Here is a 14,054-nt window from a genome sequence, read left to right on the forward strand (position 1 = left end):
AAAAATAATTCTCCATACATTTGGTTTTTCTGCTGTGTGTGTGTGTGTGTCAGGAGTATGATGAGTCAGATCACCGCTCATGAGGAGAACGTGTCCGAGTACACCGATAAGATCGCTGTGATGGAGGAGGAGCTGAAGAAGGTACGTTAGCACGACTTTCGCCCTCAGACCAGAGAACGTAGAACTAAAAACATGCATTTTTAAAATGTGCAGTAGAGCTGAAGCCATTAGTCAATCGACAGAAGATCAACAGCAGTTATTTTAACTATTTTTATTTTTTTATATCAGTCTGTTTTATCTTTGTTTGTTTATTTGTGGGTGGGGTTTTATGTGGGAGCAGGAGGGAGGGGGTTGGGCTTGCACCAAAGGGCCAGAGGTCGGACTCGAACCCTGGCCGCTGCAGCACGGACTCAGCCTCTGTACATGGGGCTCGCTAAGTGGCGCCCTGCATCGGTCATTTTTTAAGCATAAATGTCCAAACCTTCTGTGTCCAGCTTCAGAAATGTGATCGGTTGCAGCTGTTCTAGACATATTTTAAGTTTTAGACTGTCGGTCAAACCGCAGACCTCACCGTGCCTTGGGACTGCATTTATTCGATACAGATGCAAGTGACAAAGCTCAGTTTATGTAACAGAAACTTGGAATTGTTTTTAAGTATTGATTATTATATATTACCATATTTATGTGGGTTACAGCAAACCGTAAATCACAATATGTATCGTCCGACGGAAATTTCACCGCCCAACCCTATAGCCTGTGTTTTATGACCTCTCTAGTGTTGCCATAGGGATGCTACGAAATGAAAATGCTTGTCCGACACCAAATATAATGAAAAAATTTACACTGAAAAAGTACATTACCCTTTTTTTTTTTTTTTTTTTTTTTCACCACTGCATAAATTAGTCAAAATGTGCTTTTTCCTCAGTGTTTCCCACAGGATGTGGAGAGACTATGGTGGGGGGGTCCGGGGCCCACATGTAATATGTTTTATACTTGCTGTGAATATATAATCCAATTAATCTTATTTCCATCCTGTATAGACACCTTATTTTATATGTTTCCTCCTCGCACTAAATCCATCCAGTCCGACCCAGTTTGATAAATAATGTAGTAACATGAAGTCTTCACAGCTTCTCTTCAGGTCTCATCCTGCAGCACTTGTCTTTGTAAAGAGACAAACTGACAGGATGAAGTCTCTAACCTGCCTGTCGACTCGCTCTGGGACCTTTCACTTACCGTAAAGGCTTGAATACGTGTGCACTCCAAATTTAGATGCAGTTAGCTTAATCGGTGTCTCAGAAATGAGTGACAGGAACACCCAAAGCGGTTCTTTTTCTAAGAAGTGAGCCACAGATGGCGTGGATGTGCTGGGAGACTTATTTTTTTTAGCAGAACAGCATCTGCAAACGGCCATTTTTAAGTCTTTCTTGGTCACTTTAAAATGCTTTTAAAAAGCATGTCGTGTTTTTGTTGTTTCCACCTGCACCAGCTCTCCTCACACCGTTCCTCTCTGCAGGTGACCGAGCTGTTTGTGGACAGTAAAACCAAACTGGAGCAGTGCACCGTAGACCTGGATGAGAAGCAGCAGAGGTGAGCGGTGGTGGTTGTTGCACAGAAATGACTGCAGGTGGTGGCAAGTCAGAGTCTGAATTTAAAGAATGGACCCTCTGCCTTCAGGCTGCAGGAGACGAGTCAAAACCTGCAGCAGACCAAAGAGAAGCTGGATCAGGAGGTGTTTGTCAGCTTGGAGCTCACCACAGACCGGGAAACCCTCTACAGCACAGCGGGACAGGTATTCACAGGCTTCGCTGATGCATGACGTTTATATATACAGCCGGAGGCCAAATGAAAGAGAAATGCACCAGGACTCACTGGATTGTTTTACAGTCACAGACTTCATGTTGTTTTTTTTTCCCAGAGGTGGAAAACTACTAAAATATTCTACTTAAGTAAAAGTACTGTTACATTGATGAACTTTTACTTAAGTACAAGTGAAGTTACTGTTATAAAAATCTACTCGAGTAAAAGTAGCTCATTTAAAACATCACTTAGTAACTTTTTTAACCTCCTAAAATAACCAGGCATCTTATCACGTCTTGTATATCACTACATCCAGTTCAAGATCTCTCTTGCTTTTGACGAGCCTCAGTGACTCACACATTTTATCTGATTCTTCCAGTGGTTCAAGCAGGGTTTAGACAAACTTTACTGACTCTACTTGTTAATGTTGACGACACCATCTCCTCTAACCATATTTAGATATTGACGAGGTTGCTTTTTACCCTCCCTCCCCTTTCTTCTCTTTTTCTTGTTCCTTTTTTCTTCTCTGTCTGTACTTTTCCATACTATTAATAATGTCCTTCATTTGAATAATGCCCCCCCCCGCCTCTTTTGACCGAACTTCCTTTTCTCAGAAAATACTTTAATAAGTGTGGTGATCCGTCTCGGACCGCTGATCTGAATACGACATCCTTGTGGTTTTGTGTTTTCTCCTTCAGCTGCTGAGTACGGTGGTTAACAGCACCAGCGACGTGTCGGGGCTCCATGATAAGCTGGACAGGAAGAAAAAGGTCACTTTTTAAAAACGCCGCACAAGCATCTCCAAATGTGTCAAGTTTGTGATTTTCAGATGAGAAGAAAAATAATGGGTTGAGAATATTTTCCTGCTTCCTGAGCTGCATAATCCCACAAAGTTGTGTTCACAAAAGATTGTGATGCTCCTCGCATGTTTAATTTGATGAGCTGAACGGGTGACACAACTCTTTGGTTCCTCTGTGAGAAGACCTCTGTATGTGTGTTGAAAGTGAAGAGTGATGAAACACAGGATCGTTTTCATTAACGATTAATCAGAAGATTTTTTATTTTTTTTTGTCCCAACAGTCCAAAAATCAAAGATGTTCAACTTTTAAAATGTTAAAAAATCAGTAATTCTTTACAGTTTTAAAGCACGAATGAAACGTTCGGTTCATAACCACTGAAACGCAGACTTGCTTAAATCAAACAATGCTTCTTCAGTCTACGGATATTATCGCCGAGTAGCTGACTCTTACTGTAGCTTTTCATGTCCCCTGTGGCTGCTGTTCAAAGAGACGGTCTCACTTCAAACATTTAATCAGTTATCAAAGTTGCTGCAGATTAATTCAATCGATTCAGTCGTTTCAGCCCTAAAATTGAATCTAATCTAACATTTACTTTGTTTAATTTAAGTTTTACACACTGCCGGTCAAAAGTGTTTCTTGTTTGTGTGTAAATAGAAGTAGTTTAAGTCCAGTGAAAAACCTTAAATGGTACAAAAGTAATGGCCCATTTATACTTGTGCATCCGTGTGTCCGTCATTCTGCAAGGAAGGAAATGCCAAAACACATTCCTATTTTTAACTTTGGCAGTTTGATTTGAAATTGCAGGTGGAGCAACACAACAGCCAGATCCAGCAGACTTTCTCTGAGCGGATGGAGGGAGCGTTCAGCGACTTGCAGCGCAACGTCCAGCAGCACGGAGCCAAACACCGCGACGTGCTGAGCAGCTACTCGCAGGCCGTCGGTAAGACCACAGAGCTGAACATGTAACCCAAACCTGCAGGGTCTGTGACGTCACAGCTAGTTTGGGGCCTGTTGGTGACTTTAGAGGGAAGCTCAGGGGTCTAGTCCAAAAATCAGAAATAATCTATTATGCTCACTTTGCACATTAATGAATATAAATAATAGAAAGCTGTTCAGTAGAAATATATAAAAGTCCTCACAGTGGATTTTTAACTGTCTAAATTATATTGACCCCCAACTCAGTTGAGGAGTTATCGAAAAATCTGGGCCCCTTGTCCACAAACGTGCAAGTCTTTTCTAGAAATGTAGGTGTGATTAAAATTTGACAAATGGCAACAGCAAAACTGGAATCTCTTCTCTCTGTGAGACTGTTTTTCATGATGCTCTTATATCCTCTGGAAGTGATAACTGCAATTCCTTGTACTCTGTCATCTGTCACTCGTCGTCATCACGCTTGCAGCTTGTTCAAAATGCAGCTGCTAGATTGTTGACTGGTACAAGGAAGCCAATATTGGCTGCTCTTCACTGGTTACAAGCGGTTAAGGTGCTGTTAATTATTTTTAAGACGTTACATGGACGGCTCGGTCTTATATTTCGAATCTCTTTACGCCCCTCGGGTCATCAAACCGGTCCCTTTTAACCATCCCACATATGGTATAAAAACAGAGGGTGATCGTGCCTTTTCAGTGGTGGCCCCGTGTCTGTGGAGTAAACTTCCCTTGAATATCGGATCATCCCCCACCATCGAGACTTTTAAATGTGCTTTTATAAATAAAACTTGACTTGATATGTACAGTGTCTTACAGTATTAACAGAAGTGTAATGATAATAGGAACTGTAGTGTTGACGTGGAGTATTGGGACAGAGTACTCCAATTGAAAATATTGCACAATTTGTCAAATATTGCACTACACGGTCCAGTTTAATGATTAACTGCATTCAGACCGAACGCAAATTTAATCCTCCCGCGGGTTTTAATCGCCGGACAACTGCCAAGTGTTCACACACAACACGACAACATGAATAAACACAACCAGCGACTACTACAGCTGTATGAACCCAAAGTAAACATTTTGCTGTGAATTAGTTGTAATAAACGGATCAAACTGATGCCGAAATAACTACAATATGATGCTGATTTGTAAAACGCATGAATTCATGCTTTGTCAGGTCTGTTGGCAAGACCGCATGTCAACAACTTTAAAATGTTTGTTTTCTGAATGGAGTTCAGATCTTTGAGGGCTATGCTTTGCTTATTTGTTTACAGTAAAGGGTTAGGTAACCGACACATTTTCTGAACTCACCAGGTAGTTCAACTTCCTCTTAATGTCCAGTTTTGTCCGGTTTTGATATAAATGTTAAGTTAGTAGTCCAACAGAGCTCTGGGTGCCAACTAACAACAACAGTGGGACATGATGTGCACAGAAGCTCCCTGCTGAGAAGCACCCGGGCAAGATAAATCAAGTTGTAATCCCAAAAACTGAAGTAAAAAGCTGATTTAATAACAGCAGTTAACTCTGAGCTCCTCCCGCGAGCAAACGGCGAAGTTGTCGGAGCAGAATCCAGACCGGGTGTTTATTTGTCCAAAAGCTGCAGCGCTGCTCTCCGTCGGCCAGGGGCGTCACTCCCCCGCTCTGCGCGGTCCTCTCCAAACAACGCTCTGAAGCCGTCGGTGACGTCTGGACAATCTCAGCGCTGATAGGCTTTCACAACACGGCGTCAAGCGAATTTCCCTCTAAAGCTTAAAAAATATGAACTCGAGTGAACCAGTGAATTTCGCAACAAACGCATCTATTCCGCGCCGCCCGGAGCCAGTTCGCATCTTTGCATTGGCCAGGGAGCAGTTATACGAGGCCACAAGCAGCAATGACTTCCTGTTGTGCGTTCATGAGGGACAAGTCTCTCACTGAAAGTCCTCCTTTGTTTGACCAGCTCGGCATGGAGTGGGTGGGAGTCATTGTCCAAGATGACATGTAGCTTGAGCAGCGTCGTCCAGCTAGACCACACAATGTCACTGGCCCTGCGGATCAGTTTGAGTCTGTTGGTGGGAGATGTTGACGGACGCTTTGTTGTCGCTCACAAATTTAAAAAGAGATTCCGAGAGAAAGAGAGGGTATCTATATCTACCTGTTGCTTTTTCTGAACAGATGGTTTGCTCGTGGTGAACGAGGCGGCGCTGAAGGAGGCCCTGACCACCGTGGAGTCCTTCGTGGGTGGAGTCGGGCAGCTGGTGGCCGAGGGCGTGGCTCGCTGTCAGGACAGAGTGCGGCAGCAGGAGACGCTGTGTCTGCAGGACAAGGAGAGTCTGCTGCAGCTGCTGGTGAGGACGGGACTAACCTCCACGACGGTTTAACAGACAAAACGAGGAGGCTTCGTTTTGTCAAAGGCTTTGAAGGCTTCTGTCTGATGGAGTATTAAAGTTGTCACTGTTGGGTAACGCAAACACACATCCAACTGCTTTCTTTGTGTTTGTCTGCGTGTGTGTAGGAAGAGCATCGGCAGGACATGGAGGAGGTCGTGGTGGCTCGGACTCTGATGGGTCTGTCGGCTGTGAAGGAGCTCAACGACACTCTGAGAGCCAACGTGGCGACGCAGCGCGCTCTGGCAGACAAGGTTCGACCACACGCGCCTTCTATTATATCAATGACAAGAATCACATTATATATATTTCATTCTTGCGCTAAACTTTTTTTTAATCATGCTTTATTATCCCCCCCCCCGTCAGGTGGAGGCGATGAAGGAGACGGGTGCGTTCTTCAGCAACTTGGTTCAGGAGCTGGCCGGTCTACGAGAGGCCACCGTGCAGGGCCTGAGCGCACAGCGGGCCGAACAGGACAAGCTGGAGGACGAGATCAGACGGGCGCAGGAGAGGCACCAGACGGTAAGAGCTGATCTGGGAGCAGCTTGGGTTTGAATATCTTTTTCTCTCCGTTCTGGAGTAGTTAAAAATGGAAATGAAATGGAAATAAAATACACAGGTTCTGTTAAAAAATACCAAAATAATTAAAGCGGAGAATGTGATCATAAACAAAACCGCAAACGAATTCTCCAAACGCTTCAGTAACACCTTTTTAATATCTCATGAGTTTCAGCCAGCAGCTCAGATCCAAAAAGGATATTTAATTCTACTGGGAACTATTTTTCAGTTTTATGATTAATAATGTCACTGCCTTATTTAAAGAAGGCCGGTTAGTGAAACCATCATTACTTCCTTCTCTCAGGGTATGAAGCGGACCGTCCAGTGCCTGCAGGACCAGCTCACCCTGCTGACCATGGAGGCCCAGAAGGACTTCACTGATCTGCGCTCTGCCTCCAAAGCTCTGCAGAATCCTCTGCAGGTCCTCCAGGAGAACATCAGCAGGTGAGTCACAGACAAATGGTCGGCTGCAGGAGGAGATAAAGAGCTACAAACGCAACCTATTTTACTAAAATAAAACTTTTGTATAAAGTTTTGAATCCAACACATCATCTTGTTAAGGAATTATCAGTGTCTAAAATTGTTCTTCCTGTGTGCAGCGGTTACAGTTCGGTAGCGCATCAGGCCTCGGCCCAGGCAGACCTCCTCTGCGCCACCTCCTCCTCTCTGGCCTCCTCTCTACGTGTGAACGCCGACGAGAGCCAGCAGACGCTGGAGGAGATGACGGGCTGCTGCTCCCACCTCCACAGCTCCGTGTCCGGTACCAAACTCCTTCAGCTGTCTTTTTTTTTTTTTAAAAAACATTAAACCCACGTCTGCAGTACATTCTGTGTGTGAATTACTGCTGATGGTGTCGATTCTTGACCGCAGGTCTGGTCCAACGTGACCTCCAGTGGAGCTCCAGAGCCAGGGAGCATGCAGAGACTCAAGCCCAGGAGCACCTGTCTCTGATGGGGAGGGTTTCCAGTGAGGCGCAGACCCTGCATCAGGTAAACACAAAACATCATACCACTTATTTCTGTAGCGGCAGGTCTTCAGGCTCGCTGCAGCTTCATCTTGTCCTCCAATACATTGTTTTTTTTCTCAGAGCGTCGAGGAGCGCTGCACCGAGCGGCTCCGAACAGCCGAGGAGGAGCTGTCCGGTCGGCAGGAGGAGGTGAAGAAGGCTCTGGTGGCCGTGCAGAAGCAGAACTCCCTGGACTTGACTGTCCTGGACCAACAGCAGGCTGAGCTCCAGGACCACATGAAGACGGCCCAACAGATGGTCCACGACTTCCTGCAGGAGGAGCTGCAGCAGGACGTTCCCACCGGTACTTCTAGTGTTTTTGTGTGTTTGTGCGTATGTACGATTGCCCCGCCCCCGAAGTCCAATCCGAACGTCTAAAGTCTTGTGTTGTGGAGTCCTTTGACCTGTCCAGGTCACTAACAAGTTCTGCTGTTGCCTTCAGGTTTGACCCCTCAGCGTCGGGAGTTTGTGTTTCCCAGGCAGCTGGTGAAGATGCGCAGCCGCTGCGAGCTGCTGGAGAGCCTGAGGAGGCAGCAGGAGGAGCTGCAGGCCGCCATGGAGGAGGAGGAGCTGCAGGCCGCCATGGAGGAGGAGGAGGATGAAGACAAACGCAGCCAGGTTAACGATTTGTTTTTAATTATTTTATTTATTTATTTGATGACAGCCTCTACATTGTCAGGCGTAGGATGCTTCCTCTTGTAATCAAGCACACGTAACCTGATTTAATAGGTTGATTTGTTTTTATTTAATCCACTATATACTGATTCAGTTTGATAAATTCAATTATATTTGGCTGTCATTCACACCTCTGGGTGTTTTTTGCTTCCAGATATATGCAGATATTTAATTTCTTTTGGCCAAATTAAAAGAAATGCACTACTTTGTGCACCATTTTCACCTTGTTCCTCTTTATTGTGTCCAGGACTCCCTGGAGGACGACTTGAGTACTTGTAACGAAAGCTTGGCCACAGAGCCGTCCTTCATCGACGAGAACCTCGTCTTCAATGAGAGCAAACGCGTTCCCTTCTTCAAGGTGAGCGTGGGTGGAGAATCTTTCTGATGATCTGTTTCAAATCAATTCAGGGAAACTATAAAAGGATGCTTTAGATTTTCTTCAGCTGCAAATTCAAGTATTGCATTGAGTAGTTTTACATTTATTCATTTAGCGGACGCTTTTATCCAAAGAAACTTACAACTGCTATATACATCAGAGGTCGCACGCCTCTGGAGCCACTAGGGGTTAAGTGTCTTGCTCAGGGACACAATGGTGGATGGGTTGAACCCGGGTCTCTCACTCCAAAGGCATGTGTCTTCTCCATTGCGCCATCGCCAATAGTTAACGTAGCTAGTTTGGTTCAGTTGGATCAGGCGGGCAAATTTGTTTAATAATAATAATAATAATCCTTATTTGTAGAGCACTTTTCAAAAACAAGTTACAAAGTGCTTTAACAAGTGTAAAGAATAATACAAAAAAGATAAGAGCAAGGATCTTTAACATCGTTTAACAGGCCGTTGGTTAATTTAGTGGCTCAATAGGCATGCTAGTTAGGCTATTGACAACATGCTAATTAGCCTAACACATGGTGGCGACATGCGCCGGTTAGCCCACCGCGTGGTGGCGACCACGTTCAGTGGCATCTTCTTACTCAGTTTCACCCACTGTTGCAGTATAAGAGCAGGTAGCTAATCTTCGAGGGCCCACTCATAACCACCAGAAGTTGGCTTAGGGACTATCAAAAAATATATATTAATTTTTATAATGTGTTGTTTTTTTTTTTTAGTTGCTTCCATGTCATGTGACTCCAAACCTATGTAAATGCTCTGTGTATAGCGCCTTTCTAGTCTTTTTTCGACCACTCAAAGCGCTTTTACACTACATCACATTCACACACTGAGCAAGTGTTCAAACAGAAACTGGTAAACCGGTAAAGAGTGGGCTGAGCCGGTGTTGTGGGTCCAACACAAGAAAATACAAGAAAAGCGTCTCACTCAGCAGATTCAGTGTAGATAAGAGTCCCGGTCGAGCTGCAGAGTGTGTTGCTCTTTGCTTGTGTGAAGGCGGGTGTTAAACTCAGCTTAATGGTAAATTAGGTCAGTAGTTCAGAATAGACCTCAGTAGTTTATGACCGCACGGCCTGATTAATGGGTCAAAACAACGTCCAACATGAATACTGGGCCTCCATACGAGTGCTCGTCTGAACTTTTGGCACATTTACCTGTGTACTTTATAACAGTGATTTTTACATTCTTGTAATTTCTCTTTTACAGCAAAAGAAGGGCGGTAAGAAGGAGACGAAAATCCCCACCAGGTTAAAAGTGTCAGAAAACGAAGCCACGTCAACGCCTCAGAAGTCCAGACTGCCTCTCCGCCCTCAGAACTAAAACAGTTTTAATGTATTCTTGTTAACTATGTCGTCAAAACTCTTTGTCTCATATATTTTTAATAATTTTGTCTTTTAAATGTTAGGGTGCTGTCTTGTGAACTGTCACTTAGCTTTAGCAACACAAATTGTCTTGACATTTTCAAGTTGTTTGTAAAAATTAAAGAGATTTATACAAGTATTTATGCTTTTTGGTTCGTCATTAACTGCAGTAGATAAAGTCCGAATAGAAAACACTGACATGCACTTTATTTATTCTGAAGAGCCAAGCAGGATTTATCATGTTTTCTCAAAATGAGGAACCAATTTTTGTTTTGTTTTTTTCCCTCTCAAGTGTAGCAACAGGATCTGTACCAACACCCTCACATGCAGTATTAACAAGTAGTCAAGTTTCTAACTGCTGAAGTATGATTTTTGACTGTGGGGAGTGGTTTCAGATCTCAATAGCTCAGACTAGTTCACTGGTCCCTGCACATCATGAATCATGGGAAGTTTTATATCAACTATCAACTTGATTCACTTCTGTGCAGGCATTTAATTCCACATGTGTGTGGGTTTTTTTTGTTTTTTTTTTTTTCCATCCCATAGCTAAAACGGTTCCAGTATGTACCCTTTTTTTGTTTTAAATCATATTTTAAAACTTAGGGTTCATCTAAAGCACAAATCCCTCCTTGAATCTATTAAATGTGCTCTACATAACAGGCTAAACTCCTCTGAAGGTCAAACTTTGCCCTTTCTCTTAAGTGTAATTTATTTGTATAGCACGTTTTTAAACAAAACATTTTTATTTTCACACAAAATTCCCTTTATGTATGTCTGATAATTTAGGAAAACTGGGTGGACTGCATCATTGAACCATTTTATTTTAAATTGTAAATATAAATAGCATGAAATGTGACAGTAAAATGAAGGGTTGTTTGATTTGAGCAGATTAATAAATGTTATTGTCATGGCTGATAGTAACTTTAGTCTCCTGGATTGATCTGTTTTCCCCTCAAACCTCTAAACGGGTTTTTTTTTTTTTTTTTTTTTTTTTTAGGGAGGGTGTTTTCCGCGCGGAATGTTTTATGGGTGTTACTGTATCTACACCCTTTATTACGTTTGTTAAAATATATTTGTCGTAAACACGGGGAAACTCCCATCATTTACTTTCGGTTCATATACGTGTAGTGATAGAAAATGTCTCCCTAATCAAATACGTCCTACTCGTGTTTCTACCTGAAAACCGCCTGTCCGAAAGGCTAAAACTGACTTATCAGAATAAATACCAACAAGTACAACCTTTAACCAGACTTATTTGTGCCCTTTCTATTAGTATTAATGTCCTTTTTGTCATAGTTTTTTTGTTAACAACGTTTAATAAAACGCCCGGTAACCGGACGTTGACTGGCTTCTGTTAATAATGCCTGTCCGGTTCGAACGAAACTTGTAATTAATCGATTCAAGCTATAACATACTAGCTAAATAAGCGATGGAATAACTCGCTGTGGTAGAAGGTTAAATATTGTTTATGCTCTGCGTTAGAGATTAACATGTGTCGAATTTAAATCTGGCAGTGAGGAGACCACCTGAGTCATCAGATTTTCACGGTGGGCACCAACAGATCCGTTACACTCGCAGAGAGCGAGCGAGGAAGGAAGGGAGTACCGAGCACACCAGCTTTCCGCCTGTCGAGCTAACCGACCATTTTTCGCTGGTATTACAGATTAACCTGTCGAATTTGGTTCGGGCAGTGAGGAGACCGCCCGGGTGATCAGATTTTCACGGTGAACACCAACAGATCTGTCACACTCGCATAGAGCGAGCGAGAGAGGAAGAAGAAGGAAGGAAGGGCGCGGCGAGCACACCAGCTTTCAGCCTGACGAGCTAACCGTCGCTTTTTCGCGGGTATGAAGATCGATTTTCTCTCAGTCCTGTATTGAGATTAAAGACATGGGGGAACAGGTTGGTGTTTGGCTCCGGGCGGCGGTGCTGGCGGCCCTGCTGATCTCTGTTTTAGCCGAAGATAAATACTTCGCTGCTGGTGGTAAACTGGAGCTGAGGCCTCAACCATCAGCAGCCATAACCAACATCCTGTGGAAACACAACGGCAATCTGCTGGCAGAGTGGGTGCAGGGAAAAATTGAGCTGACATACTATGGGTCTTTTAATGGCCGCACTACCCTGAACACAACCACTGGACGATTGGAAATCAAGAACATGGTAGAAGCTGACGCGGGGCAGTACGTAGTGGAAATCAACAGCCATGTCCAGAGTCCGAGCTATGATGTTAAAATGATCAAAGAAGTGACCAAGCCTGAGGTGGTGTTGCGACCAGTGTCCTGTAATGAGGATTCAGAGGAGTGCACGCTGTCCTGTGATGGAGACATTGCAGGGGCCAAACCTGTGACCTACAGCTGGAAGGAGGGAGCCGGAGACTGGAAGGAGTCGGGAAAGGACATGAAAATCACCAAGACTAACACAGGTGTTAAAACCTTCTCCTGCAAGATGGAGAACCCGGTCAGTGAGAAAGAAAGTGAACCCCTAGACAACCCGTTCTACATTGCGGCTGCAGAAAGCTCTTCAGCTGGAACTATAGCTTTTTCGGTTATATTTCCCCTAATCGTAATCATCGCAATTGCAGTTGTGTTTGTACTCATCAAGAAGGGTGTAATCCCGAAATTCTGGAGCGCTAACGATCGAGAGCAAGTTCCCACTGTGATACCATCTGGAAATGGAGATGCAGCATCTAATGTCAAAAACTCACCTGATGCTCTATAACTCAACCCACAAAATCCAAAATCACAATCCTAAGGGACTGGATGAAGTTGTGGAGCTCTTGCCTCATGATGCCTTTGGCCCTCACGTGTTTTTATTAGCATCATGGACTGTTACTTTACAGGAGCAAGAAGAACGACTTAGTTAATCCCCCAAAACAATGGAACAGAGGGACATCATGTTTTTTTTGTTTGTTTGTTTGTTTTCTTAAAACTGTGTGTAGCTTATCAGGCTATCGCTATGACATTCTAAGGTAGAGTAAGATGGGAGGATAGATGCTCTTGCTCTTCTCTCCTTTAGTGTCCATTTAGCCACATTTCAGCATTTCTCTTCACGTGTTAACACAAATCCCAAAGAATGTACTAACAATTGCAGCCCAGATCTTAAAGAAAAATGTTTTTATTTCTGCTACGCCTTGATGAAATGACGTCTGTGAAGATTCTCAGTCATCCAGGGCATAATTATCCAAAGACTGTTAAAGTCAAGGGCTACTGGACTTGGTTGAAGATACTGGAAGATATTTCGTCTGACTTAATGGTAGGGAAACTCAGCTATTTAACCTCTGTGGGGTCATCGATACCACTGAACTGTTGACCCTTGACTTTTGACTTTGGATATATCAGAAGACCTGAATGATGCTGACTCTCTGGTGTTGATGGATTAATGCATTGAAGCATGTTCTTTAAAAAACAACAACTTTATAATAACTTGAAGAAATCCAAACGTCATGTAAAGGAATGTTGGCAATGTGTCTTGTTAAATCATGGATCATGTGTTTGTTGGCTCTACATTGTATTATAAACATCTTATCGCACCTGTATTTGTAATTTGCTGGTGACTTTAAGCGCATGTCCACAGCTAAGGCAAAGCATGTCTCTGCATAGGGACCATATGTATATCAGGGCTGCAGCAAGTGATTATTTTATTATTATTGCTTATCTCGATTCGTTTTTAGGTCCAGAAAATTGTGAAAATGTCAGTCTTTGACAAAGCCATAGGGGATGTCCTCAGACACATCTTCTATCCACCATCCAAATATATTTAGTTTACTGTCACTGAGGAGGAAACAAACCAGAAAATATTCACATTTAAGACGCTGGAATGAGAGAAATTTGACATTCTTTCTTTAAAATAAGATACGAAATAGTTGGCAATTAATCACCTAGTTGTTGCTGCTCTAGTGTGTGTATATGTAATGAATCAAAAATAATGTGGCTCAATCTGCTTAAAGTTATTGAACTATCATCCATCCCTTTTCCATGCACTGGTTTAAGTGATTGTTTATTTAAGGTTTTGGGTCTTATCTAAAAACAATTATTGACGCCACTTCCCGTAACTTATTGTACTTAGCAAATGTTTGAATTATGGTTAGTTTTTGTGCCTTATAAATAAACCTGTCACATCGTCACACAGAGTCTTTAGTCATTATTTCTGAAATGGACGCAGGAAACGAG

General features: G+C 43.2%; 2 protein-coding genes across 2 annotated transcripts; both read left to right on the forward strand.

The window, feature by feature from the left end:
- The first annotated feature begins 58 nt into the window (after nt 1–58).
- LOC123981136 (kinesin-like protein KIF11) lies at nt 59–10,024 on the forward strand. The gene is made up of 15 exons (XM_046065813.1): nt 59–141; nt 1,517–1,590; nt 1,678–1,792; nt 2,499–2,570; nt 3,405–3,540; nt 5,687–5,859; nt 6,027–6,152; nt 6,265–6,420; nt 6,761–6,900; nt 7,056–7,216; nt 7,327–7,445; nt 7,544–7,766; nt 7,905–8,080; nt 8,385–8,495; nt 9,731–10,024. The coding sequence occupies exons 1-15, from the start codon at nt 61–63 to the stop codon at nt 9,842–9,844; spliced, it is 1,977 nt and encodes a 658-aa protein (XP_045921769.1). The 5' UTR covers nt 59–60; the 3' UTR covers nt 9,845–10,024.
- A 1,434-nt stretch (nt 10,025–11,458) lies between these two features.
- LOC123981143 lies at nt 11,459–14,008 on the forward strand. Its single transcript, XM_046065824.1, has one exon. The coding sequence runs from the start codon at nt 11,776–11,778 to the stop codon at nt 12,601–12,603; it is 828 nt and encodes a 275-aa protein (XP_045921780.1). The 5' UTR covers nt 11,459–11,775; the 3' UTR covers nt 12,604–14,008.
- The last annotated feature ends 46 nt before the right edge of the window (nt 14,009–14,054 follow it).

The sequence above is a fragment of the Micropterus dolomieu genome, linkage group LG12 (assembly GCF_021292245.1).
Source record: "Micropterus dolomieu isolate WLL.071019.BEF.003 ecotype Adirondacks linkage group LG12, ASM2129224v1, whole genome shotgun sequence".
Taxonomy (NCBI): domain Eukaryota; kingdom Metazoa; phylum Chordata; class Actinopteri; order Centrarchiformes; family Centrarchidae; genus Micropterus; species Micropterus dolomieu.

Excerpts from the sequence above, each read along its gene's own strand:
- LOC123981136 (XM_046065813.1), top strand. The coding sequence starts at position 61 with ATGAGTCAGATCACCGCTCATGAGGAGAACGTGTCCGAGTACACCGAT. Across the intron at positions 7,767-7,904 it reads GCAGCAGGACGTTCCCACCG|GTTTGACCCCTCAGCGTCGG; the intron begins GTACTTCTAGTG and ends TGTTGCCTTCAG. Across the intron at positions 8,081-8,384 it reads ATGAAGACAAACGCAGCCAG|GACTCCCTGGAGGACGACTT; the intron begins GTTAACGATTTG and ends TATTGTGTCCAG.
- LOC123981143 (XM_046065824.1), top strand. The coding sequence starts at position 11,776 with ATGGGGGAACAGGTTGGTGTTTGGCTCCGGGCGGCGGTGCTGGCGGCC.